We start from the raw sequence: 27,112 nt of genomic DNA, 5'->3' as shown, positions 1-27,112 counted from the left end.
ATGAAAGCAATGTGTGCCAAATGAAAGATAAAGGCACAAGTTGCAATGCAAATAGTTCTTTCAGCTTTCAGTTATCTGATGTTCTCAGCTGTGTATTTGGAAGCACACATATGCTGTGTTTTGCAACAGTTGACTCATTTAGTGATTATAAAACAATGTAGCACTATAGAAATGTGTCATGCCATTTAATCTACAGATCTAGGGGTCAGATGTGTGGAAGTAAGTAGAGATATTTCTAGAGAGCTTATAGAACATAATATGCATAATTTCTTTTCCTTTTTTTTTTTAGACCACTAGGGCTCAGAAGAGCTCCCTTTTTGGAACCTTATGCGAGTCCTGTTAACTGATTTAAACTTTTAAGCCAACAGAACCTAAAACTGGACCAAATGTAAATCCATCCAGTGACCCACTGACCAGTGATTTAGGCTCTCGGGTCAGGATCTTGGAACATTGGGGCACTGACCCCAAACCTATATTGAATTGTAACCTGATCTAAGTTAAGATTAGCTTTACTGATCCCAAGCAGGAAGCGTCACAGCAGTGCGACTGTACAGCCTAAATTAATTCATATCCAGTGAATTCTGATATTTTTCTGAATATAGAGTTAACAATTTACAACAGAATGAAACATGAACACAGAGAGCAATGATGTCTGAAAAAAGAAGAGTCAAGGAAAGCCAGATGGACTTAGTGAATATAACATGGAATCAGTGTTCAAGTATTAACCGTCATTAGCATTTTTTAAGTAACCTGCATGACAGGATTTGCAGCAGGTCAGTCTTATCTGCCTGGGTCTGGCTGTTGGTCGACTACAAACAAGCAAGAATTGAGATTACCACCAGAATAGGATTTAGTCCAAATTAGACAGAAAGGGATTACAGGGCGAAAAGCAGAGGATAATTTACTCCAGTGTATACTTATCAGTGACCTCTATGGTGGATGCAGCAGAAATTCAGTTTTCTTCCTAAATGATTCATATTATCCAGAAACCATTGATTTTCAGAATATTAAATAACAGTGTTTGCAGTTAGTTAATCCCTCAATTAGTCTGTTCATAAATGTTCTCACATTGTTTTAGGCATTGATAGTTTCAGATAGTTGTGTGAAAATACACCACTGATCCCAGTGAATAGCCCTTCAATAATATTTTCCTCCTGTGGAGATGACCTGGTTCCAGTATGTAGGGGTTTGGGTTAAATCAGTCCGGTTATTTCTAAGCACATGCATATGTCCACGTACGCTGTGTGTCCACCTAATCATCCGGTCATGTGTATGTATACTGATCTGTAATGGGGCTAAAGGGGAGGGAGGTCAAGTGGGAGGGGTCTTCTCACGTGTTTGGGATTGTGATGTCAGGGCTGAGCGTGTGTGCTGTAAACTGTTAGCATAGACTGAGCTGTGGCACACATCAGGTTAATGTATCCTCACAGCACCTCTCTGTTAAGCAATGGATGAATGGAGCTGCATGGGATAGGCTGGCAGCCAGAGGGAAGCTGATCCACTGCACTCTGTAATTATCCAGGACAACACAGCAGAGGCAAAAGCAAGCACACCTTGACCTTGGAATTCTCTTTTTTATTAGATATATGCAACTAATGTTCTTGAGGGTAGGGACACAAGTTAAATTGTAAGAACCTACCTTTGTATCCGTCACAGTTGTAAGTTTATTAACTGTACGGATGAAAAAAGGCCATTGTATACATCAGAATTAATATGTGTTCGTTAGCATCCAGCACAGTGCAAAGGTCTTTAATTACCTCTCATTTCTTTATGTTACCTCCAAAGAGCCAAATCCTTGTGTAATCTTTTAAAGTGCTCTTGAGGAGCAGCTCCTGATCTGGTGTTGTACATCAGTTTTCAGAGGAATGTGTTGTTTGTTAAGCCACTTCATACTGAATCAGCCAAAGACACCACAGTCTGACAGACAAAATGGTATTTTAGCGCCAGCCAGATGATTCCTAAAGAGCTATTAGCCAAAAAAATGGTATATCTCAGCATGCTGTGCAGTGTGTCCTTAAAACCTTTAAGAAAACCTTTAAGAAAACTGGACCAGTAGAGGACAAAATAAGAATTGGCAGGCTTTAAAAACTATTTTTAAGCGGATACATATTAAGTTATGTCCTTGAGAATTAGGGAGAAAAAAAACACGCAGACCTGATTCAGGAGAGATGCATCTGGCTCCTCAGTTGATTCACCCAGTGTTCGTTGAAGCCTCATCAGAAATGGTCTCCATGGAAGGATGGCTGTCAAAAGCCATTCTTAAGGGGGGGAAACAGGGAGAAAAGGTAAGACAAATTACACACTGGACTGAAAATTACGAGAAACATTTCTTATGGAGTGATAAATCCAAACTTGTAAGATACAACCTTGAGTGTCTGTTGGCATTTATAAAACACATGTCATGTTGTCATGTCACGTCATGCATTTGAGTCAAAGGTTTTGTGAAGCTTGTTAAACATCATGATATGTTGAAAGCAGAAAAGTACTGCATGATTTTGATCCCCCATGCAATTCCACCCTGAAATTCCAAACATATTGCCGATGCAGTAAAAGCAGACATACATGGGTAGGAAAAGACACAGTGGAACACAATCAGTGATGGTTGGGCCTCTCCGGACGTTGGACCTCGACATTACTGAGATGATCCGGGAAAGGCAGCCGTCATCAAAAGAAGAGCATCTGAAAGTCCTACAAGAAGCTTAAGAGCTTTTCCTGAAAACTGCTGGAAGAAATTACCCCTAAACGTGGCTGAGATGTTTCAGACTGCACTGATAAATAAAGGTGGTTATAATTTTGTTTTACAAATTGGATTTCCACTAATGCTTGCACGTTTCAATAAATCGTTGCACGTAGTTACCTTTTTCCTGGGAAGTATACATACATACAAAGATGAGGGGTGCCTCAAAACAAGTACTTTCTAAACATATACAGTTTTAGTAAGGTGTTGGGCCACTACATGCCTCGAAAATGCCTTCAACATGACTGAGCCACGCTGTGAGGGTCAAGAGTTCAGTTTTTCTTTACTTTGACACCCTTATCCACACACGAATATATGGCCTCTGCTGCCATCACATGGCCTTTAGTGTAACTACAACTACAAGTCAGCAAGCGCTTCAACGACCACAAAATGGACATATCAATGACAATTGTTAACTATAAACATGTCTATCTAGATTTCCTTTTTATTGTCCTTAGTAGTGATATTTAGTATAGTCCACTATCCTTAAACAACCGTCCCTTGTGCAGTTTGACAGAAAGCTGCGATCCAGAGAAGACGTCAACTGCCAAACTTCACGACTAAAATATGGCGTCGTGCAATTATCAAAGTATCTTCGGTGAGCTAACGTCATAGGGCTAATCTTACTGTGAAAATGACCGTTGTATTGCTTTACTCTGTCTCCGTTGAGAAATATATTCCAGTTTACGGCATCAAATATTGAATAAAGATTGATGTGCCTTTCCTGCGGTACCATCTGGTCCCATGGTGTAATGGTTAGCACTCTGGACTTTGAATCCAGCGATCCGAGTTCAAATCTCGGTGGGACCTCATCCTTTTTCACTGTAAATAAAACTAAAAAGTTACGTTTCAGTTTAGAAATATTCTTTGTCAATGTATTTGATCTAAAAAGTCGTCTAATCCGTAACATTCAAACAGTACCTACTAAACTATTGGACCGTTTTTTTCCCCACACATTTAGTGTTCTGGTTTTAAAATTACATTTCTTGAATTATGCCAGTACGGCATTAAATACGTAATACATGAAACACTCCAGGTTATGTTCAAACAACTTTATTTCCACGCATCAATGGCAGTGATTAAATATAAACATCAATATGCTTGTTGAATTGGGCATTTCTTTGGATAGCTTAATGGAATGTTTCTCAAATCTCTTTAGAAATATAACACCTCTTTATCTACTATGCAGCATTGGCCTAAGTGAACAAATAAAATAATGTTTTTTTGTCTTTTTTTTTAAAAACAAAGAAGTCTCATTGCCTTTTTTCTTAGTACAATTGTCTTTTTTAAAAAACCACATAAAACCACCAAATCTTTTGGTTCTGATATGAGTGTACCCCACTTGATTAATATTTTAAGTATGCTGTTTGTGAATGCATCTTTAAATTAAAGTTAATTTAGTTTGCTAATAACTTGCCCTTTGAAACAAGAGCTTCCCAATTTTCCAGTGGAAACAGAAAAATTGTCAGCACTGCAGCCCTACAGTTTAAATACACTGTGGTACAGGAAAAAGCATTAAATGATAACTCTGTAAAGTGGCAGTAAATTGCATTTGTGCACAAGGACAAAAAGCACTTTGGAGCAATAATAAAAGCCAGTAGACATAACAAAACAGCCAAAAAAGTAATAACAATGAAAAGCAATAGAAAAACAACAAGCCTTTTACATTTTTTTTGTGTGAGTGCTGACTGAATCTGAGTTATTCAGAGAAAAATACCTAAACATTTATTTCAAACACTTGACACACTCCTGTCTGCAGATGCTATATTTTAAGCTCTTTCAGTTTTTAGGGTATTAAAGCTCCCATGAGAATAAGATCTGCTGTATTACATAAAAACAAATATTATACAAACTATAGACCAGAAGAAATTGAATCACTTTACTCCTAAATCATTTCAAACAAAATAATGGACACTTGGATAATAAAAAACTAAAAAGATGTGCACATTCTTCTAAACTGCACGATTCCTCAGGCCACTGTGTTTCTAAATATGCTTAGCCTTTGTGTTGCTGATGGAGTGAGTTAAGAAAAGCAGTTATTCAGCTCCCGGCAACCTGTTAAGAGTAGATATCATCCAGCAAATCATTTTGAATGAGAATAGGTTTGAAATTAATTACACATTAATTTACATAAATGTGTAGCTGTCATGTTTTCTCACCGAGGATGTAAAATTACAGATATTATAAATGTTTCTTTCTGATTGCCTATTCAACATGAATATTGTGATAGAGTAGAGGCCTTTTTTCTGTACATTCCACGACAATAGGGTATGTTTACTTTGCTTAAAGCTTAATTAATCACTTAGAAAAAGTATAAAATTTTAAATAAAGCTGATCATTTGTGTGGCCAAAAAGTGACTCAGTGAGGATGTAGCTGTTTTTTTGTCCAAATTATAGGCTTTATATAAAATCTTGTTAGTTAGATAAGAATGAGTCGCTTTGTGAGTAGCTGCACTCACTGACGTAGTGAGGAGATTAGTTTCACAAGTACTAGGAATTAACCAGCCAAGAACAGCATTTATCGAACAAGACTGAAATGTTTTCAGTATTTGTTTACTTTAATATTGGAGAACAGTAAGAACAGAAAAAGTTCCTCATGAAGGCCTGAAATTTTCGCTTATTTGACCCCTCAAATGGACGTAGAACCAGTCTAATACCTAAAACTCTCTGTTTTTCATGATTTGTATTTCATCCATAGACTGTGGGGTGTTTTTCATAATGCGAATGCATCACATTGTCCATGTTCCAACCGAGGATGTGAGATAAAGATGGAACAAAGAGATGCAAAGATGGAAGAGCCAATACTACCAAACGAGAAATTATTGAGTTTTGTTGCAGCATTCTAAACTAACAGCAAAATTGATCCTAGAAAATGACCCTTTTGTTCCCCATTGTTTATGTAAAGTGATGGTAGGAGGGAGAGAAGGGTGGAGGACAGAAGACAGCCTCAGGCTATGTTCAGATTGTTCTCTCCTTGAAATTTCAGCTGAAACTTTTCATTCTTCCATCTCATGGAACATCCGTAGAAATAGACCATCCAGCCCTGCGTCCTGGAACCAGGAGCTGGCATGTTAGCGCTCTATCTAGCTATCGCTAACCTTTGAACCTCATTGTTGTAATTTTCTTGCCAGTTGAGACTGTCTGGTGAGCAAATAATACTCCTCTGACTTCTCAACATTGACGGGATTAGCCTCTTTTTCCTTGTGAGATGCATGACTTGAGAAATCATTAGTAATGTATGTACAGGGACCATATTTAAAAGTTAAACTGTTCAGTCTGAACAGAAAAATGTAAGTTTTAAATTGTAATGCAGCTTGCTTTTCAAATATTTGCATGTGAGCTAAAACAATGGGTCCACAGGTATCCAGACCACATTTTGTGGAATATATATTAATTAACATTTCATTGAAAATTGATATATTTACAGCTGAGGTCAGTGCTCGCATAGGTGAGTACAGTGCAATTAAAAGAATCAGGTTCAGATTTGTATCATAAAGTTCCATGTCAGTGTTAAGGAGAGATGTTAATCTTAACCAGAAACATTAAACTTGTCACCTCAGATTTGGCATGTACCTATCCTGCCAACATTTGTTTATGTGGCAGCTGGACGTAGCCACAATTACCACACTCAGCGGTCCGTGAACTACCATTTTAAAGCTCTGAGTACATAGTTTAAACAACACCGTCTTGGTTTTATCAGAACCAGAAGTGAACATTCATACGGGCGTCATGTTTCAGATGGGATGGCCACATCTATCTTTTACTTACAGTCTATGACTATATAGCAGGATGTGCATTAGGGAGGGGCTACCGTGTTATCACGCTAAATTGATAACATATGGCACACCTAGCTTTCACTGGTTCTCACTCAGATTAGCCTCTTTTTCAAAGCTAAATGAGGTCAAACATGACAATGGAGCTGGAGACCGATACTTGGAACCAGAGTGGACATAACAACATCTACATCCATTTAACTCTGAAATAAAAGGGGAAATGTCTGCATTTAGCAACGTTATTGTTAAATGTCACTAAATACCGCAAACTGCTCCTTTAACAGAAATTTAACTTTGGCTCTCAAGGTAGGAAACTAACTTTGTAATACGTGAACAACTAGCAGCATATTAAGTGTTCATATACCACAACCTCTCAAAAAAAAGTCTTTATTTTTGTCCCAAATCCATCAGCTACCTTCTTATTTCTACCTTGTCTATATGTGGTAGTATATTTTCATGGTAAGAAAAAAGGCGTCCTGTGGTTTGTGTTTCTAAAACACATTTGTCCACGATGCTCTGATTGAGGAGTGTGAATTCAAGAACCTTTGGCCACCCTACACTCCTACCACCTAAATTCTATTTCTGTGACATTTTCTTGGGAAATGAGCATAAATGTCCTCAAAAAAAAACAACTTCTGTGTTTTTTTTGGAACCACCAGATGATATCTTTTCTTTTTTAAAGCATGTAGAACTTATGGAATCACATAAAGCGGCCTATGGCATTCATCAGTCAGCGTGGTGCATGGCTAAAGCATTCAGAGGCTCCATACAGCAGCAGATGGCACAGACATATGTCCACGTACATCAAAACGGCAGGTTTTGCATTGGCAGTGATTTATATATAAAAAAAATCGAAAAATACAAAACAGGTAAGCAAAAACTAATACACAAGTTGACATAATTACAGCAAAAAAAGAAATAAGAACGCTATAATGGCACCATGATGATAAATTAATTTTCCTATTAGTTCTTACAAGTCCAAAAAAAGGGTTTCAGTCTTTGTAAAAATGTACGTGCATGCATATGTAAGTGTCAGATAAATCACGTTTGATTGTTCTTCAGATATTGGCTATGTGCATGCACGGCCCAATCACTTTCAGATAACTTGCAATCTATAAGTTTTTCAGTTATCAGGTGTATTGTGTTTGTGCATGTGGGGCTGGGAGCACAGCCATCACCTCTGCGCTTTATCCATTCAGATGCCGGTGGTCTCCAACATATTCAGAATGTCCACCTGCCCATTGCTGGTCTTTTCCTGTTCGTTGGCTTTCTGCTGCAACGTGGAAAGGAGGTTGCAGTTTTCTTTCTGTTCGAAAGATGACGCAGTGGCAGGGTGCTCTAAGCTGACTGCCGCACGGCTGTTTTCAGCGATGGAGGAGTTGGTGTGGTAGCTAAAGTGGTTGCTGTTGACAGGTGTTTCTCCCCAGCCAGTTTTGCCCCAGGCGGACTTCCACTGAACCCACTTCCTCTTCATTGCTGTTTGAGCCTGTACATCAACAATTTGTTCATTTAAATTCAATTCCAAACATTGCTCACAAAATGAATTGGTATCTTAAAGAGGCCATATTATGCTTTTTTAAATCATGTTTTCCCCTTCCCTTCCCTGTGTTATACAGTTTTATCAAAGCAAGGGGTCTCAAAAGGTATTAAGTCCAAACGTTTGTAGTTCAGGCTCTTCTTCTTGGTACTGATGGCACCACTATGAAACATATTTGCATAATGCCCATCTAGTAGCCTGTTTGGTACACTTGAAACAAAAACCCACAGATAGTAAATTATAGAGACTGGACCTTTGAGATGGGGTCCTTAAAGAGACAGGAGCTAAAACAGAACATTTCTGTATGACTGCAGAAGCAGTATGAGAAAAGTAAACTTTTTTTACTTAGAATTCTGTTCAATTATTCTAGCACACCTGTAAAAGTAAGTTTAAAATCTGTAAGTATGCTAAATATGGGGCCTTTAACACTATTTTCCATTTTCTCAGTGACTTCAAATCAAAGCAGTTTACAATATCTTATCTCTGTTGTATATTCTTAATTCAAAATATCCAAAACATACCTCAGCGTTGCTGAAACAGAATATAATTGCCACCATGAGTCCCTACAAAATAAGAAGGCATAGATAAAATATTAATGTAGGAACAGACTGTCATAGTAAAAGTAGTTCAAGTCTGTGTGAATTTGTTTAATACATCCATGATGAGCCCGAGAGTTTAAACTCAGATGTGCTATTTATTGTTTGGCGTACCTGGAAGTTGGAGAAGATGATCATAAAGAATTCAAAGATGGCCTGGCTGATGTGTCCCTCTGGCCTGTATGGCCATAGGATGAACTGGACTCCCAGCAGAGGGATTAAGATCAGCGTGGCTCTCACTGCCTTCATGTAGGTTGTGGACTCAGCGCAGTGTGTCTTTCTCAGTTTGGTGATAAGAACTCGAACAATATTGAGTAGAAAGAACAGGTTCACCTGGATAAAAAACACAAGGATGGGTGGTTATAATTATATTTTGTTTGATGAAGATATGGAATTTGGGAACATACAGTATGTCATCACATATAAGCTTAAGAATTACAGAAACATTGGATTTTAGTGTCAATAAGTAAACATAAAATGCACATTGACCGTGTACATAATCTGCATCTGTGTGCAGTTGGTCACTGAGTGAGAAGCTCAGTTTTAATTACACCACCTCTACACTTGTATATAACTTTAGAATTACTCACAAGCAGTGCTGCTTGGATGGGCCCGTGAATTATGTAGACAAGTTGTGTGTTTGTGCTGATCCAACACCTGGAAAAAAAACAAAAATAAACTGATGAGGTTCCTATCTGCATTCCTTTAAGTTTTCACATGTTCAGTAACATATCAAATCAAATCAAATCAAATTTATTTATATAGCACATTTCATGTACAAACAGTTCAAAGTGCTTTACATAAAATAAAAGCATTGCAGCAGGGAGTGCAAGAAGCATTAAAAATACATAAAAGAATATAAAAAGAAACAAATAAAATCATTTAAATGAATTTAAAAACAGGCAACAGTCTAGATAAGTTAAAAGATATTTCATGCATAGACACATGAGAACAGAAATGTCTTTAACCTGGATTTAAAAATGTCTACATTTGCTGAAAGTTTAATCTCCACTGGCAGTTTGTTCCACTTGTTAGCAGCATAACAGCTAAATGCTGCTTCTCCATGTTTAGTCTGGACTCTGGACTGAACCAGCTGACCTGAGTCCTTGGATCTAAGAGCTCTGCTGGGTTTATATTCTCTGAACATATCACAGATGTATTTTGGGCCTAAACCGTTCTGGGATTTGTAAACCATCAGCAGGCTTTTAAAATCTATTCTGTGACTGACTGGAAGCCAGTGTAAAGATATTAAAACTGGTGTGATGTGTTCAGATCTCTTAGTCCGGGTTAAAACTCTAGCAGCAGCGTTCTGGATGAGCTGCAGATGTTTAATGCTCTTTTTGGGAAGTCCAGTTAAAAGAGCATTACAGTAATCGAGTCTACTGGAGATGAATGCATGGATGAGTTTCTCCTGGTCTTTTTGGGAGAGGAAACCTTTAATTCTGTTGATGTTTCTGAGGTGGTAAAAAGCTGCCTTGGTGACAGCTTTGATGTGGCTGCTGAAAGTCAGATCTGAGTCTGTCAACACTCCGAGGTTACGAACCTGGTCAGTGATTGTAAGGTTCCGAGTCTCAAGATATTTACCAACGCTGACCCTCTTCTCTTTGCTACCAAACAGAATGATCTCAGTTTTGTCTTCATTTAATTGTAGAAAATTCTCTCTCATCCAGGTGTTTACTTCCTCCAGACACTGACACAGTACGTCTGCTGGGCTGCAGTCGTCCGGTGACAGAGACACATAAAGTTGTGTATCGTCTGCATAACTGTGATAATTGATGTTAAAGTTCTGCAATATCTGACCCAAAGGGAGCATATACAAGTTAAACAGAAGAGGTCCAAGAATTGACCCCTGGGGGACTCCACAAGTCATGGCCACTCGCTCAGATTCATAGCTGCCAATTGTAACAAAATAACTCCGGCCTTCTAAGTAGGACCTGAACCAGTTAAGGACCGCTCCAGAAAGTCCAACCCAGTTTTCCAGCCTGTGCAACAGGATTCTGTGATCTACAGTATCAAACGCAGCGCTGAGGTCCAACAGGACCAGGACTGAAACATTACCAGAATCAGTATTCAACCTGATGTCGTTTAACACTTTGACCAGAGCTGTTTCAGTGCTGTGATGACGTCTGAAGCCTGATTGAAAGTTATCAAGACTTCCACTTTCATTCAGAAAGTCGTTGAGCTGGTTAAATACAACTTTCTCAATAATCTTAGATATAAAAGAGAGATTAGAGACAGGTCTGTAGTTGTTCATCATAGAGGCGTCTAGAGTTCTCTTCTTTAGGAGTGGCTTAATGGCAGCTGTCTTTAGTGACTTGGGAAAAATGCCTGATGCCAGTGAGCTGTTAACTATTTGTAGGAGATCACTTTCTACTGAGGTAAAAACAGTTTTTAAAAAGTCGGATGGTATTATGTCCAGAGAACAAGTTGTTGATTTCAGATGCCGAACTGTTTCCACTAGGATTTTTAAATTAACAATATTAAATTGTGACATAACGTCAGAGTTATTTCTAGGTTTTAGACACAGATTAGTTTTCTTGTTTTTCTGTGTTGCGTGAATGTTTTGATAGGGCATCAGGTTGGCAACCTCTCATTTGCACTAAGCTGTGGTCGAGGGTACCTTATGCCAGAAAGGGAGATCCAGCATGAACTTATGACCTATGAACAAGACTATTACACTACTCTTTGTAGATCTAAAATGAAGACAGATTGAGCAACTTTTCATGAGCATGGAAATGCCTCCATGCAAATGTCAGAGGAAATAGTGAAAGCTTAACGTGTTAATGTTAATAATACACCACTCTCACAAATGTAGCTTAACAAGGCAAAACATCAGCTTTTAACTCCTCTTAATCTGGAGGTGAACAAAAAACAGAACAAGGAATCCATCGGAACGAGAGAGATGAACACCAACCTGTGGTGGGGTTAATGCAAACTGCATATGGCAACACAGCTCCTGTTGATAATTCCCTCTTAACTGTGACAATGAAAGAATAGTAAGCAAACTACATCTTACATGTCATTAAAGTAGAGCCCGCGAGCAACAGCGAATGTGATGGCAGGAACGATGGGGAAACCTTTGGACAGGAAAACAAACTCAGAATCATCAGATCAACACCAGAGTCTCTGCTGAGGCTCCTGCAAGTTATTGTGCCTTGACTTTATTTTGTTCTCTTGCTAAGAGTTACATAAAAGAGATAAAACAGCAAGCTCACAAATGATATTTTTAGCTTTAATTTTTGTAATTACACAAATAGTGTTGTCAGTGCTTGGCAATGCCAACTAGCTTCCATATATAAAATGGTAAGTTATTTATTATACACTGTGCAGTTTTGCACAGATTAAGCACATGTAAAGCAGCGTATCAATTAGCTTTGCAGGTTAGTTCCAAGCAGTTAGAACGCAAGAACTTGTGCCGTGCTCATGGTAGAGAGGCTATACTTACAGATATAAAAAGATGAGAGCTTTAGAAAGACATTAAGATTCCACTTTTAGTACATAAGAGCTGATTGAATGACTCCACAGACAGCCTTTCTCTGAGAGCTTTATGTGAAAAGCCTACTTATCTAAGGACAGGTACATCTAGCTGTCAAGGTTACATCTTTGTGTTGAATTATATTAAAAAATGTATATTGTCAGTGCAACAAAGGCTGTTCGGACTAAATAAGCTCAAATATGATAAAATTTTTAGTTGCTTTCATCTATTCAGATGTACACATTGAATTCCCATTCAATATTTAGTTATTCAGAAAGAAATATTAAAATATTTCGGTTTGATCTTCTTTTAAATAACATCTATAAATGAAAGTGGTTTCATGACCTATGCAAAAACAAACAAAAAAAAGACTAAGAGATGTTTCCTGTAACAGTTTGCTCGTCTCTGACGTTGAATTTGAGATTTTTTTCCACTCTTCAATGCAGAATTCTTTGATTTGTATGAGGTTTTAAGGGTTTCTTTCATGCACAGCCTTCTTTAAATCCCCCCTCAGCATTTTAGCAAGATTAAGATCTGAGCTTTCCAGAACTCTCCATTGTCCAGAGTCCTTCATTGGTGAATTTACTGGAATGTTTTGGGTCATTGTCAAGTTAGGTAAGGTACGCATTTTTAATGCCGCACCTTTCAAATTATGGATTACAAAGAGTTTTGAACTATTTAAAAATACTAAAACTGAAGGGGAAAAAAAGCAAGACACACATAACAAGGCAGAATCCTGAATAGGAAAGTCAGACCCAAAAACACTTGAAAAAAGATTTTACATGGTTCTCTTCTGCCTCAGCTTAAATGTTCAGCTACATGGTCTCATATTTTCCTCAAGTACTCTCTGATAAAAAAAAAATCATTGTAGATTCTAAGATAATGAGTTCACGAGGTTGTGCGACAGTAAAGCAGCTCTGAACCATAAACATATATTACTGTATTACCTCTTAGTATTGTTAAAATGAAATGTCCAATACTAAAAAAGGACACATTTTCATGGGGTGTCCCAATTTTTTAACATGACTGTATGCAAATGAATGAGTTTTCACACTGAAAGACTTAGAATAATCTTGGAAGCTGGTCTGTTGAGGAGAATGTGATAACCTTTTGCTTGATGCTTATTAGTCCTTATGAGGTATTACAAGTATCTGATGGGCAAATAGTACATGATTAAAGCATTAGTGAAATTATGCAGCAGTATTGAAATTTCTCCATAATGTCTGCTGATTGTATAGCAAGAAAAGGCATAACGCGTTTGTAGCAGATTTTTTACACACTCAGCATAAAGATTGTTATAAACCTGTGCAGCATGAGCCCAGCAGAAAAACCTAAGTGTGTCCTGTATATTATTTGACATGACAGCTTGCACAAACCTGTCACAAGAAACATGTTTACAGTGGCAGTGAAATGCCTAAACTTTTTGACTTACCCCATCCCAGGATGTAGTACCAGAAGAGCTGTTGTTCCCCAACAAAGACGGCCACTATGATGAGTGTGTGGAGGTAGATGCCCTCACACAGCATCCAAAAGTAGTTGGAAGTACACGTATACTGCGTCAGCACGGCCAGGATCTTACAGCTCACCTGATGCCAGCAAATCATATAAGTTCACTCAGATTGAATTCTTTACAAGCTAATTTCACCCTATAGAATTACCACCAAATTCAGTATAGCACAAATATGTGAATTTTACCCCCTTATGAGCACTATCAAGTTGAGTTCACAAACATTCAGAAAGTGAAATTCCTCATTGTAATAAGATGAAACATTGACTCACAGGGTTGCTGGCCCTTATGTTTTCATTGCTGGCCACGGTGACTGAAAGAAACATGATTGTAACGATGGAGTTCAAGATGAATGAGCAAAATGTGTTCTTGTGGAGGGAGATTCGCTGGCAGCTAAGACTGCTGGAAGAAAGGGACGGATGGAAAAGCAAGGGAACATAGTTTAGTTTCAGTTTAGTTTCTGCATATTCTAAATTATTCCATACTCCATAATTACTTCATACTCTTTAACAATTATCAAATGCAGTGTTCAATCACTGCAGATGGAAGAAAGCTCTCATTTGACTCACTTTGAATAGGAGAAGATGATTAGACTGATGATTAGGGAGACAATAGAAAGACCGTGACCCACCACAGCCATGAAGTAGAGACTCATTGCAAGCTGTAGGAACATTTAAAAAAAACATACTTTAATTAAGATAAATATAAGTGCACGGTATGTCTTAAAGATTATAATTTCAATTTAAAATCAAGATTCACACCAGAAAGCAGGCAGTTTGGTTGCATTTCCTCTTTACAGTATGTAAAAAGCACAATAGAAAGCAGAATAATTATCTGCAAACAGAAAATGAGCTTTCTGGGAACAAATAGACACAAATGATCTCCTGGGTAGCCAAATATTTGGATGCGCTGAGTAAAATGGTAACTGTTGGTCAAAGTTCAAAGCTAATTTAATTTAAAACCACTTTTGTGAAACATTCACACAACAACCAAGCCCATGAAACTGCAAAATATCAAAATAGGAGCAGCATTTTGAACATTGGACTTTCATTTTCTCGATGCTGTGAGGAGTGTATTTTATTGCACCTCTTTCACAGAGAGGCATCTGCCAGGAACAGGAAACTCAAGGAGTGCAACCATAAGTTATACTTGTTATACTAACCTTTGATCCTTTAGACAGGGCTTTTAAGGAATTTAAACTTTAGAAAAGCGAGGAGCACCCAGCTCATCAGTTTACAGTCTCTGGTGTTCAGGGCAGTTATAACACATAAGTCGGTTAGTTAAGACTGCAAGTTTGCTCTCAGATAATGTTCATATGCTCAGCTGTCCAAGCACACACAACTTTAAAGCATCAGGTATCAACATCTGTCATAAACCCCTCTTGGGTTGTTTCCTGAAGTGGATTCAGATTCTTTTTTCTAACTTTAAAGTCTCCAATCTCAAAATTACTTCTATGAAAAATAGTAAATCCATTAATCCATGAACAATTAATCATATAGTGTTGCATGTAACAGCTCTTACAGACAAAGATGTCTGTAAGGAGGGGTGGAACTTATTTCATTATGGGCTAATCCCAAATATGTGACAATTCAAATTTGGTAGAAGGAGCAAAACTAGTAGAGACTGCAAATCAGTCTCAAACATGGTTGCACAAAGTTACACGGTAGTTTCACTGTGTTATGTTTTACCTTTAATTTGACTTTAGAGTGGGCCGAACACTGGGTGTAGTTAGACCAGACTCTGTTGCTCTCTGGGTGGTGGAACCACTGGCCATCAGGATTACACACTTTGGTGACTCTCTCTGTTATAAGATATCATCAATGACGCAATAAGATTTTGCTGTTTGTCACTGTTGAAATTAAAAGGTATGTGTACTCAAAATCAAATCAAATCAAATTTATTTATATAGCACATTTCATGTACAAACAATTCAAAGTGCTTTACATAAAATAAAAGCATTGCAGCAGGAAGTGGAAGAAGCGTTAAAAATACATAAAAGAATATAAAGAGAAACAAATAAAATAATTTAAATGAATTTAAAAACAAGCAACAGTCAAGATAAGTTAAAAGATACCGTGCAGATTTCATGCTTAGACACATGAGAAAAGAAATGTTTTTAACCTGGATTTAAAAATGTCTACATTTGGTGAAAGTTTAATCTCCACTGGCAGTTTGTTCCACTTGTTTGCAGCATAACAGCTAAATGCTGCTTCTCCATGTTTAGTTTGGAAAGGACAATTTGCACTTAGTTTAAGAAGCACAATATCTGTCAATACAAACCAAAAGGACAGACATACAAAATAAAGATGTCTGCATGTGTGTGTGTCTTTTAAGGCCTCACCATTAGGGTCAAAGTCGTGAAAGTATGTAGGGCACATCTGCATGGCAGTCCCTGGAGCTGAATCTCCCCAACACATCCAGCCGTCCCATGTACGGTTACAGTAAGGTCCTATAGAGGGCAGCAGGGACACGACATCGACATTAATAATTAAGGATGTATATGTGTGTGTGTGCAACTATGCCTGTCGGAGACAATCATACCACCAAAAAGAGTTATAATTATCATGAAATGTGCCAAGTCCAGCCTTCATTTGTAACTCTACCGGCAATCCCAAACCGGGGGAGGGTTAGAAACAAAGAGATAGAGATGTGAAATGTGTAACCTAACTCAGCCATGCTTCCAAACATCGAGTTTGCGATAAACTGTAAGTTTATTTAATCAGATCTCCATCCCTATCCAAGATGATTCCATTAACAATGTGCTGTGTAGAATATTAAATTAATTTATTTAGGGCTTCTATTTGAACCATTTAAATATAATCTGGCACAATTACAAAATTAATTCTACATATATATAAAGTGGGGATTCCTGTATGTTTGAAACAGCAAAAGCCAAAGCTGGATTCCCATATTGTGCAATACCTATGACCTGCTTTTACATATCAGTGATGAGAGGCAGCATCTACATTTTAATTATGACTTGTGAGGAACATATTGCTGTCTGACAGCATTTCTTTTCTCCGATGTAGACACAGCTTTACCAAAACTGGAAGGCAACTTTCAAATGTTCTAATCAGCCAGCTGACTGGATTAATCATATAAATTATCTATGAAACAATGGTGTGTTACATTTGAATAAACTGTGCCTCACCACGTCTTGCCCACACAAAGCTTGTCAACAATGGACGGAAACCTGGCGATACCAGGTCGCACAGTTGCATGTTGGGAAACACAGCACAGAATAACATTTCAAAGGGAATGAATGGGAGTAACAGGCACTGAGAAAGAGACAAAGGGCACGTTTCCTTTCATTGAGACTCACTTCCTCGGTCTCTTTCACTTTGATTATGCACACAATGCTGATCAGTAGGACAACCAGAAAGTCATATAAATCTGCTTGTTGTTAAATGCGATAATAAAGTATAATACATTTTATTGTCCTTGTAGGCGAAATTTGTCTTAAGACTCAAGTGCTGTGCCCTTATTGCCACCGCCTTAGTTGTAAATGGCATATAAAGAAGCAGCACATACTGTGGCGAACAACAATGCCAAACTACTTGTATTACATGTATTAAACAAGACCCTTAAACAGTTAAGCTAACTTTGGAGTTACTTGTATGTCTATAAAAAGGGAAGAGCTCATACTCACTGTGGAAGATTGATATGATGTCTGACCCATCAGTGATCAATGACTTGTGTTCATTCCTTCTCAAAACCTTATCAATAACTACATTATTAAGTAAGATAGTTTTTTTTTCCAAGCAGTCATTCCCCTCTGTAGTATAACTGTTAGTACACCATAAAGTTCATATTACAGTTGTGTACAATTTAGCGATAGGCTCCTTCTCCTGAAGCCGGGAAATGATGCAGGTTAGTGAGGACAATAAAGGGAATGTTTCCCTAAATATCCACACAGAGCAAGAACAAGACTTGGAAAATGTCAGTGTGGTTTAATACCCCATATCTGTTTTAAAAAACAACCCAAAGCAGCCTAACTCAGCTTTTTGCTGGCATTTTTGTGCGGCTGAACTTGGTGCCATAAAGCTGCCGTAAACACTTGTTGAAGCACACACTGTTCAGAAAGGACATGGCCCACTTAGTATCTGTGTCATGTGGTTTTCACCTACTGACATTTCCTCTAGTAAATAAAAGACAGCTCCTTGATCTATTAATTAGAACTGCAAAAGTATAATTGAACACAGATTCTAATAGATTCTGTCACAGTCTATGAGAGAAAAACTGGATCCATTTTAGATATGCCACAGATCTTCTGAACAGTCCCCAAATTAGCATTTTCCACACACCATGAATCATGAAAAATTAACTTTGTTCAACGCCCGTCTTTGTCTCAGCAGCACACTCCCGTCTGACGCAATACAAATACTTCCTAGCAAAGTATAAGCCAACTGCTAAATATGTGCAACAACACAATGCACATCCAAATATCCTTTTATCCAATCACACATGGTTTCCATTTTAACTGTGCACACTTAGCAGACCAGAACTATATATCAGTTTGCACAGTTAGCTTGAAATGTATTATGTTGATGGTAAAGAGGATCTTAGGTTAAATGACCATATTCAAAAAATTTCTCCATTTTTGTTCATGTCGTCATTGTGGATCTCAGCACAAAAGCCCAAATAATTATTAGCATGCATAACCACTTAAAGACGACATAATAATAAACTGTTTCCTGTGTATAAGTGACTAGATTTCATCTAAGATGTCAATGAAACTGCTTCAAACACAAAATACAAAACTGGTTAATGCCATACAGGAGGGGTTCCAGTTGAGTAACTGTTAATGGGTTCAGTTTCATCACCTTGTCCTGTTTGAGGCAGATCATTGATTATCTTCAGGTAGCACTCAAACTGAGCCGCCAATATCTGACGATTTGCACCTCTAAGTTGCATGCCGGATATGTCGCTGACATTTTCCTGTGGCTCCTCCACAATGGACCCCACATCCTGAGACTGGGACACCTGGGCAGTGTTGTCATTCACAAACAGTATATTTAATATATTACACATCTACAATGTACAATTACAAGTGTCATCTTGACCTGAATGACTTCATTAAGCTGTACTCACCTCTGTGCCCAGAGTCGAGGCGATTATCAGTGAGATTGTGAGGCTTCTCCACATGTCTCTAAAAGGCAAAGAAGAACAAGGACAGTGGCAATGATGAATACTTAAAACCAAGTTAACAATTATATGTAAATTAATCATGAAAATCATAATATCACATACGGTAACCCACTCTGTACACTTCACTAGACTGTATTAGCTCATTAAATGCTAAATATCAATAATAATAAATATAATAATAATCCTCATGTAATCAGATCTCAAATGTCTCTGTCACGGCCTGGTTTTATGAGCACACTGGGGTAAGTTTATTTACATTATGTGTATTTTCACATCAGCGAGGACAGGATGTTCATGCTCCAGCAGTTATTCCTCTCTGCTGTCTACTCAGGGTCACACAAACAGATGTGTGTTTATTATTGTTTCTGGGCAATAGGTCAGCAAATTCCCTTAAAGGTTTCATATTTAATGAGCTAGCCTGTGACAGCAGCAAAGTCTCTGAAATGTACATGCAACAAAAAGTGTTCACTTGGTGTAAACAGGATATCTCAAAGTTAGGATGTACAGTAAATAAACAAATTTCACATGTGGATGATCGTAAAGTGAAATGTAGCTTAAATTAGCTTAAATAATGGCTTCCCAGCCTCAAAAGCAGTATTAATCAAGAAAGCTTATTTTCATAGATTCTTTTGCATGATTTCTGTTGAAGATGAGTGAATAAATTACATAACAATTTTGAGCTAGAATGGTAAAATGAATGAAACATTAGAAGCATGTGAAACGTATTTCAACTTTAACATCATGTAAAAGAAGAATTTTTTAGACCTGAGTAACATGGAAACTTTGACAGTTGAACCTCAGCGAGATGAAGAATTAAAGGGTCTTTGTTTGGACTGTTTTTTTCATTTTCAAACTGCTCTTCTTGGTCACAGAGAGGAGACTCAGAGCGTGTGAATCTTCTAAATGCTTGGTATATATTCAAACCAATCTAATTGGCTGCAGCGGTCAAAAATAATAATAATGCCCTAAAATATTATTTTTATTAGATATTACCCCTGGGCGATGACATTACGAGAATACGTAGCCAAATAAGGTAAATCTATATTGAACATTTTTGTCTGCTCGTCCAATAAGATTTATGGCAATTTTGTGGGACTCCTTAGCCCTGTTCAGATCATACCAATATATGCATTCAGATTTGTGTCCCTGTAAAATATCATGTGCACATTGCACAGCTACATAGAATAGAATAAAATAGAATAGAATAGAATAGAATAGAAAAATACTTTATTCATCCCCCAATGGAGGGAATTCAAATTAATCAAGTAGCTAAAAAAATTATAATTATTTACAGTAATTATATATTAGACAGCACAACAACAACAACAACAATAATAATAATAATAAATGACTAAATAAACAAATTTGAGAAGAACATGTCAGCAGTCACTGTTAGAAAGCCGTATGGCTGTGGGTACATAGGACCTCCTGAACCTCTCAGTGCTGTAGCGAAGAGAGATGAGCCTCTCACTGCAACTGCTCCTCTGACCTGCCCGGATGCTGTGGAGAGGATGTTTATTATTCTCCAAAACAGAATATAATTTCCTCCTCATCCGTTGCTCCACCACAGCACTGAGAGGGTCCAGCCTTCTGCCTACAACAGAACCAGCCTTTTTCACCAGTTTGTCCAGGCGCCTACAGTTTCTGTCTGTACTGCCAGCCCACTCCCCCAGCAGACAACAGCATAGAACAGTGCACTCTCCATGATAGTGTGATAAAACATGCACATCATATCACTACACACATTGAAGGACCTGAGCCGTCTCAGGAAGAAGAGACGACTGCGGCCCCTCCTGTACACTGCCTCCTGTTGGCAGACCACTCCAGTTTATTATCCAGCATCACCCCCAGGTATTTGCAGGTCTGAACAGTCTCTATCTCCCCTCCATCAATGCAGACTGACTGGTATGGAGTTTTAGATCTCCTCTAAACAGTTCTTTTTTGGTCCAGACACCACAAGGTCCCTGTACTCCTTCTCCTGTCCACCGCGCACACATGCCACAACAGCCGTATCATCAGAATACTTCTGAATATGGCAGGACTCTGAGTTGTACCTGAAATCTGATGTGTACAGAGTGAAAAGAAAAGGAGCCAAAACAGTACCCTGCGGAGCCCCAATACTGCACTCCAGTGTTCCAGAAACACATTTCCCCATCCTAACATACTGTGGTCTGGCAGTCAGATAGTCTATTAAAATTTCTGTAAAACATCACTGCGAAGATTCAATTTTTCTTCATTTCTTTTTTCCGTTGGACGAGCAAGAAGTCCAACTGTTTATTCCATAAAAAAAAAGTCCCATGCATGCACCTTAGAGAACAAGGGTGAGCATGTTTCCGATTAGTGCCCAAAAGTGGTGTCAAGTAGGATACTCGCATATGTTGCTTCCAATAGCCAGAGTGTGTAAACTGAAGCCTTCAAAAGCTAGGAGAACTCTCCATCCCAAAAAAAGAAAACCCAGAAAGGGGTTTCCTTCTCGTTGTGGAGGGTAATTGGTTTCTAAGAAGGTTGTTTATTCAGTGGAGGAAAATCTGGAAGGCTGCCTCTAGCAGATCACTCCTGGCTACACAAGAGGGTCTCAGTTACCCTGACAAACACGTGCAGATCAAGATAGTTGGACTGAAAAATTTTCAAAGGAGACATGACACTGATAAAAATACAAACTTTACTGGTTTACATGTAAGCTGACACTGAATATGAAGTCATTCAGTGCACATGAAAGCCTTAATCCCACAAAAATTCCACTATTTCATTGTTAATATTATCAATATTTAGACTTTGAGGTAAATATGCTGTCCTGGGGGAAGTTAAAGAGGGTGTATATCAATACCACGCTCATGTTTGACCATGAGTTATGAAACCAGCAGCCAGTCAGCTTGGCTTATCAAAAAGACACAAGGACTGGAAAACAAGGCAGAGCAAGATGTGCAACCACGCCAACAGCAACAGTGAGTTAATATTGAAGATGACACGTGAGACACGTGAGACACGTGCCATGAGTATTACAGGAAAGCAGAAGTGTAGTATATCTTTAAAGCTGCTGGCTGCTGCAGATTAAAGATGAGGTTCTAGTATTGTTGATTCTGTTTGTGATCTAAAGTTCAGTTGTTTGTATGAAGTTATAGCTGAACTCTACTGTATGAAGTGAGATTATGCTGGAGGGTTAGTTTTGATTGTTTGTGGGACCCCTCACAGCCTAATCCCACCAGTATTAAAAATAAAATACATTTGAAAGAGACACTCTAAAGCAAATTTATCTTTTAACTACTTCCCTTCAGAACACTACAGCACAGCCACAGGCCTTGGCAGCCTTTTGCAGACATGACAAGTTTGATTGTCCCTTGAGTACGTGCATTTCATTCAGAATAGTACCATGACATCTTTTCCTGTGCACTGAAGTTGACGTTTCTGTCAGTGACAACTGTGACACACACAGAAACAGCCACAAATATTTTGAATTACAATTCCATTCATCAAGAACCAAACAATGATTGCTATTCTATCTGTTATGTACACAGTTGCCTCTTGCAATGTATTGTTCCCAGATCAGGACATTGTAAACTCAAGGACCAACACACTCTCATATTATAATACCTTGGCAGTCCTCACTGTGTTTCATTGTCACCAAAGCATCTGTGAATTTTAGCCAAGTAGTTCGGTTTGTCTTTGTTTTATCGTAACAAAAGTTGAAGCTGCCGGATTAGTCATGTTCTTTGTCCTTATCTCTTTGTCCCTTTCTCCCCCCAAGGTCATTGCTTTCTCAGATTTAATCAAGGTAATTCAATGAAAGAACACTGACTGAATTAAGTGAGGAAGATGCAGATATGTAGAAAAATCGCTGCAATATTAAAAACAGAGCATTATTTGAGCTTTGTCACTAAAGAAAAGATGCACAGACTAATTTATGCACATTTGCACAAAATGATGTGTTTGGAGAAAAGGTGTGCATTCAAATTGGAGCTAAAATGAATAAAATTATACTTTTGGCATCCAACAAGTGAGAAAAAAGATAAATGAGATAACAAAAGGACTTTGCTGCAGGACAACCTTGCACTGCCTTCCTGTCTTTATATATTTGTACCTCTGGCCCTCCCTATCAAACCCAAAATGACGCCCAACCTGACTGCGGCATGTTTAATTCAGCTCTGAATCGTGAGGATGGAAAATGAACCTTTTGGTCAAAACACTGATTTCAAGAAATCAAACAATCAAATTAGATTTGTTTTACATCCCAAAATGCAAATTCAAAGTCAATAAGTTATCGCTTTTTATAGATGTGTCCTCAATATCAGGAGGGGTACGGTTAGGGTTCTATTTTTTTTTAATTATCAGTACTGATACAGCGAATAGATAGCAAAACGTTTTGATACTTATATTGATATAACTCTCTAATTTAGAGCACAATATAAAGACATGTAAAAATGTAGAAACATTCTACTTTGTTTCTAACAGCATTTTTTAAAATTTGGTTTGTGTTGTTGAAAAGTACTTTAAGACACAAAATCCAATGAGCAGCGCTACTGAAGTAAAAAATAGTGTCCATGTCCTTTCAAAAACTTTGCCCTCCTTTTCCTCTTCCCAGCGCAGAAGACCGCAAGGAGTTAAGGTGACTGGCAAAGAGGGGAACAAATGCTTTGCCATAGAAGTCAGTGTTACATGGAACATTGTGGATCTGCCAGATTGATCAAGGTTTACTGGCCAGCTTATCGGGCCGCATGATAAAATAGACTAAACACAGGGTTAAGAAACACTAAGCATTGGGATTATCAAAAAAAAAAAACTGCCGATATGAAAACTCACTGCAACTTACTATGAGCAACAGGAGTGGTGACTTGCCAGGAAGCCACACCAGGCAAGCTTTATGCATAACTTCACTGGTGCAGCCAACGAAGCCAGTTAAAACAATTAAGCCAACGCACCACCCAAAGGCCAATGAGGATGCAGAGAGGTGTAACGGCATTAGTGAGAGTTACCATAACGACACCTGTGCACTACTTGCACTTAGTTCACTTTGTCTTCATTTCGTAGCTTTTAGTTGTAATATACTGACCTATGATCTGCATTAAATGTGTCACTGCACTTCAAATGTTCTTTGTTCATGATATGAGTTTTTTGGGTTGCTACCACTAAACCTCAGCTTGTCATCTCCTGCTGCAGCTTCAGCCAACACTGTAGGAAGTTAGGAAGGAAGAGAGTTTAGCCATGACTGGAGAAAAACACTCGTCAAACCTGACCTAATCGTGATGTTGGCAGCTTGGTCATCGTCAGGCCCTACTTAATAAACACTACAATAACAATGAATTTGGTTTTTGCCAGAATGGAGAAGCCCTATTCTAGAAACAGGTCAGACTAACACATTCAAACAATCACACACACCTTACCGCTCTTTCCTCTTTAGCTCTTCCTCCCATTGCAACTATTTTATCGTCTATTCTTCTCTCCCACCTTTGTTTCACTTTGTTTTAGTTTTTTAGAAAGTTATCTATGTACATTTATCTCTCTCTGTACTCTCTTCAGTTAGTTGCACGGCAGAGATTAATTGCTTTTGTTTATGCCGAAGTGGCTGGACCTTTGTGAGAGCATGTAATCTCTGTTTACCACTGTGTGAACAAAAACAAATAAGCTTTATTTAAAAAAATATATAAACTTGATCAAACGCCAGCAAGCAGATACATATACATGCATATACATGCACCAGGTTTGTTTTAAAAATACAATTCTGTGAAATGTGGCTATTTATATTATTTGATAAATAGTAGTATTGCGTCAAAATACACAAAATTCACGTTCATTTTAACCGTATGACTTTTCACCTTCCCAGCAAAGCCATATTTATTTGATTGGTCTTTCAAACATTTTCTCTAAAATTCAAATAAGTTTCTAATCAAGTACGAATAGCAGTCACGCCAAATAATCTACAAATGAAGTATCCATCATTGTTGGCGTCTATGTTGATAATTCCTCCCAAGGGCAATATTTTCCTTTAAAGGAGACCTAATTTCTTTCGACAGAAAAATGTTTAGAAGGTCTCGGGGCGGTCATTGTCAAACTGGAATGTTGGTCTGGTTACAGCTGTAGAAACAAAATGGAACATCAAGTTCGCTGCATATAAGAAACACAAACTCAGGTCAGAGTCTGTAGTGTCGTGAAATGTTACTGGGAACTATATCACATAAATGGAGACTCTCAGGAAATTATCAACAGGTTAAGTGTCTGTCTATTTAGTGAAAATAAAAGTGGTACTTAATGTTTGTGCACAGCATATAAGTATGTTCCAACCGGTGTGAATGGATTCAGTTGCAGAATAGATGGAAAACAAATAACTTAAAATCTTTAAGCTCTTGGATCTTTAAGCCTTTACTTTATGTTTAGAAACATTCCAAACCTCAACTGAAGGAATTAAACATGCATTTCCTGAGCAAATTTTTCATACAGTTCCATAGATCATAGCATGAGTAATCATAAGTGATATTGTGTGGGAGTTAAGTCATGGAACAATTTCTGCTTTCTGAAGAATGTTCAAATAAAGGAAAAGTGCCTAAAAGCATTTCCCATGTTCGTACTAAAATTGATCTTGCGGGGGAGGGTAGATCATAAATTCTCCCCTATTTGAAAAGATAATGACCAACTCTCAACAGATCAGGGACATGAGAATGCAGTCTGATAGAGACTACCTAACAGACAACAAAGAACAATATCAATAATTTAGAAATAGCTTTCCTGGCAAAGAGGTATCTCTAAACAGTAATCTTACAGTGTTGCTTTGGCCAGTGTTCAACCCCTTAATTTCCTTCCAGTGTTTATATATCGCCATGCTGATGTCCTATTAGAAGTACCCAAGACTAAAGCCCTATTCGGACGGGACTAGTTCAATGGAGGGACGTATGGTAATGTTGGTTAACCAGACGACGCCAGGGAGAAGAAATGACCAATTCGGACGGGACAAGAAATCCCTGTAATATTCATCTAACATGGGAGGAGTTTTCTTGAATATAAAGCATTCTGCTCCAAAATTATTGTATACAAACGCAGAAGACTTTTTTGTTTGTTTACCTGAATGATAAGTATTACTAAAACGTATTGTACAGTATAACAGAACAGAAGATTTATTCATTTTTGACCTTAATGTAAAGTACTGTTCACCAAAAGTTTTGCTCAGGATACTTATTTTACCTGAATGTAAAGTATAGTTTAAAAAAAGGATTGCACAACGAAACTTAAGTGTCATTTTCTATTTTACACCTCATTGTTTCTCTCTTTAAAAGGATGTGACGATATATTCCGTACTTATTACCGAAGGTCGCATTCGCACGGGATTAGTATTACCTATGGTAGATACTCCGGACCGTTTCACAGGAGGTAGAATTCTCGGCAAAGTTTACCGACATACTCCGCTATCTTTACTGACATGGCGCGTTCGGACGGGACTAGATTTCCCGGTTATTATTACTTTACCCCAGGTCCCCCCATTAAACTAGTCCCGTCCGAATAGGGCTTTAGTTCCCAATAGTGACACTCACCCTGCAGTCATGACGTCTCTGGTAATGAGGAGCCTTCTGGGACTCATTATTCATCAGGTACAGCTGGTGGTACTGACCCAGTTGTCCTACACACTGCAAGATGAGGTGGCGCTGTGGTGGTGGGGTTTTAACAATGTTTTTTAAGCATTTGCATGTACACATGTGATACTTTCACAGCATTATCTGGATAAAAATTACTTCCTTTCTCTTGGAGTTGTTCATTTTTACACAGTTGTATCAGTACTTTAATTAATAAACAATCTGGTGCCTCTATACATGCACCCAACCTTTGTAGATGGATGAGGCAATGAACAGAAAATGAACGGACATTAATAGAAATGTGACACGTAATTACTGTTAAGCCCATTATGTCTCTTTCTTGGATTGAAGCTCCAAAATAATTGGCCACCTTTTCACTCCCTCTGGTTCCCCGCGGTGTTTCTGGTGTTCTATCTTATCTCTGTCAAACACTCCCATCTGCAGCACAGCAGTCTGTAATTGTTCATCTTAGTAGTATTTGTTTAAGCTATCTTAAAGGAACATAGTTTAATTGTGCAATCAATTTGTCACTTTTGTTCTTGACAGCAGCAGGAAAATGTCTGCCATCTGTAAAAGATGATAGCTTTGAGTCCTGGCTTTTTTTCAGGTATATATTTTAGATCTGTGTGTCTGCATGTTCTTGAATTAGTTGCAGTGCTGCCCAAAAAGTTCATGCTTGCTGTTGCAGTCTCTGCTACGACAACAATGTGTTTCCCTGCAGCCTATATCAACAATCCCTTAACTCTGTAAAATTGCAAGAAAACACAACAAAAACGCTATGTA

The 27,112-nt window shown here is 38.1% G+C and overlaps 1 protein-coding gene and 1 non-coding gene across 6 annotated transcripts in view; one reads left to right on the top strand and one right to left on the bottom strand.

Moving 5' to 3' along the window:
- The first annotated feature begins 3,475 nt into the window (after positions 1–3,475).
- On the top strand, positions 3,476–3,547 carry trnaq-uug (transfer RNA glutamine (anticodon UUG)). Its single transcript has one exon. It is a non-coding gene; the product is annotated as a tRNA-Gln (tRNA).
- A 227-nt stretch (positions 3,548–3,774) lies between these two features.
- calcrl2 (calcitonin receptor-like 2) overlaps positions 3,775–27,112 on the bottom strand; it is a 37,303-nt gene continuing 13,965 nt past the window's right edge. For 2 of the 5 annotated variants that reach the window (XM_075476095.1, XM_075476094.1), the window contains 12 exons: positions 18,717–18,774; positions 18,449–18,608; positions 15,967–16,074; positions 15,314–15,426; positions 14,195–14,286; positions 13,898–14,027; positions 13,551–13,704; positions 11,660–11,720; positions 9,234–9,300; positions 8,758–8,976; positions 8,569–8,610; positions 3,775–7,996 (listed from right to left, as the gene is read on the bottom strand). In XM_075476095.1, the coding sequence (XP_075332210.1) occupies positions 7,706–7,996; positions 8,569–8,610; positions 8,758–8,976; positions 9,234–9,300; positions 11,660–11,720; positions 13,551–13,704; positions 13,898–14,027; positions 14,195–14,286; positions 15,314–15,426; positions 15,967–16,074; positions 18,449–18,608; positions 18,717–18,770 (1,491 nt within the window). In that variant the 5' untranslated portion in view covers positions 18,771–18,774 and the 3' untranslated portion in view covers positions 3,775–7,705. The other 3 variants (XM_075476091.1, XM_075476092.1, XM_075476096.1) reach the window with 3 other exon arrangements.

The sequence above is a fragment of the Odontesthes bonariensis genome, chromosome 10, assembly GCF_027942865.1.
Source record: "Odontesthes bonariensis isolate fOdoBon6 chromosome 10, fOdoBon6.hap1, whole genome shotgun sequence".
Classification (NCBI taxonomy): domain Eukaryota; kingdom Metazoa; phylum Chordata; class Actinopteri; order Atheriniformes; family Atherinopsidae; genus Odontesthes; species Odontesthes bonariensis.
The sequence above is the reverse complement of the archived record's forward strand: the minus strand, read 5'-3'. Positions and strand labels throughout refer to the sequence as shown.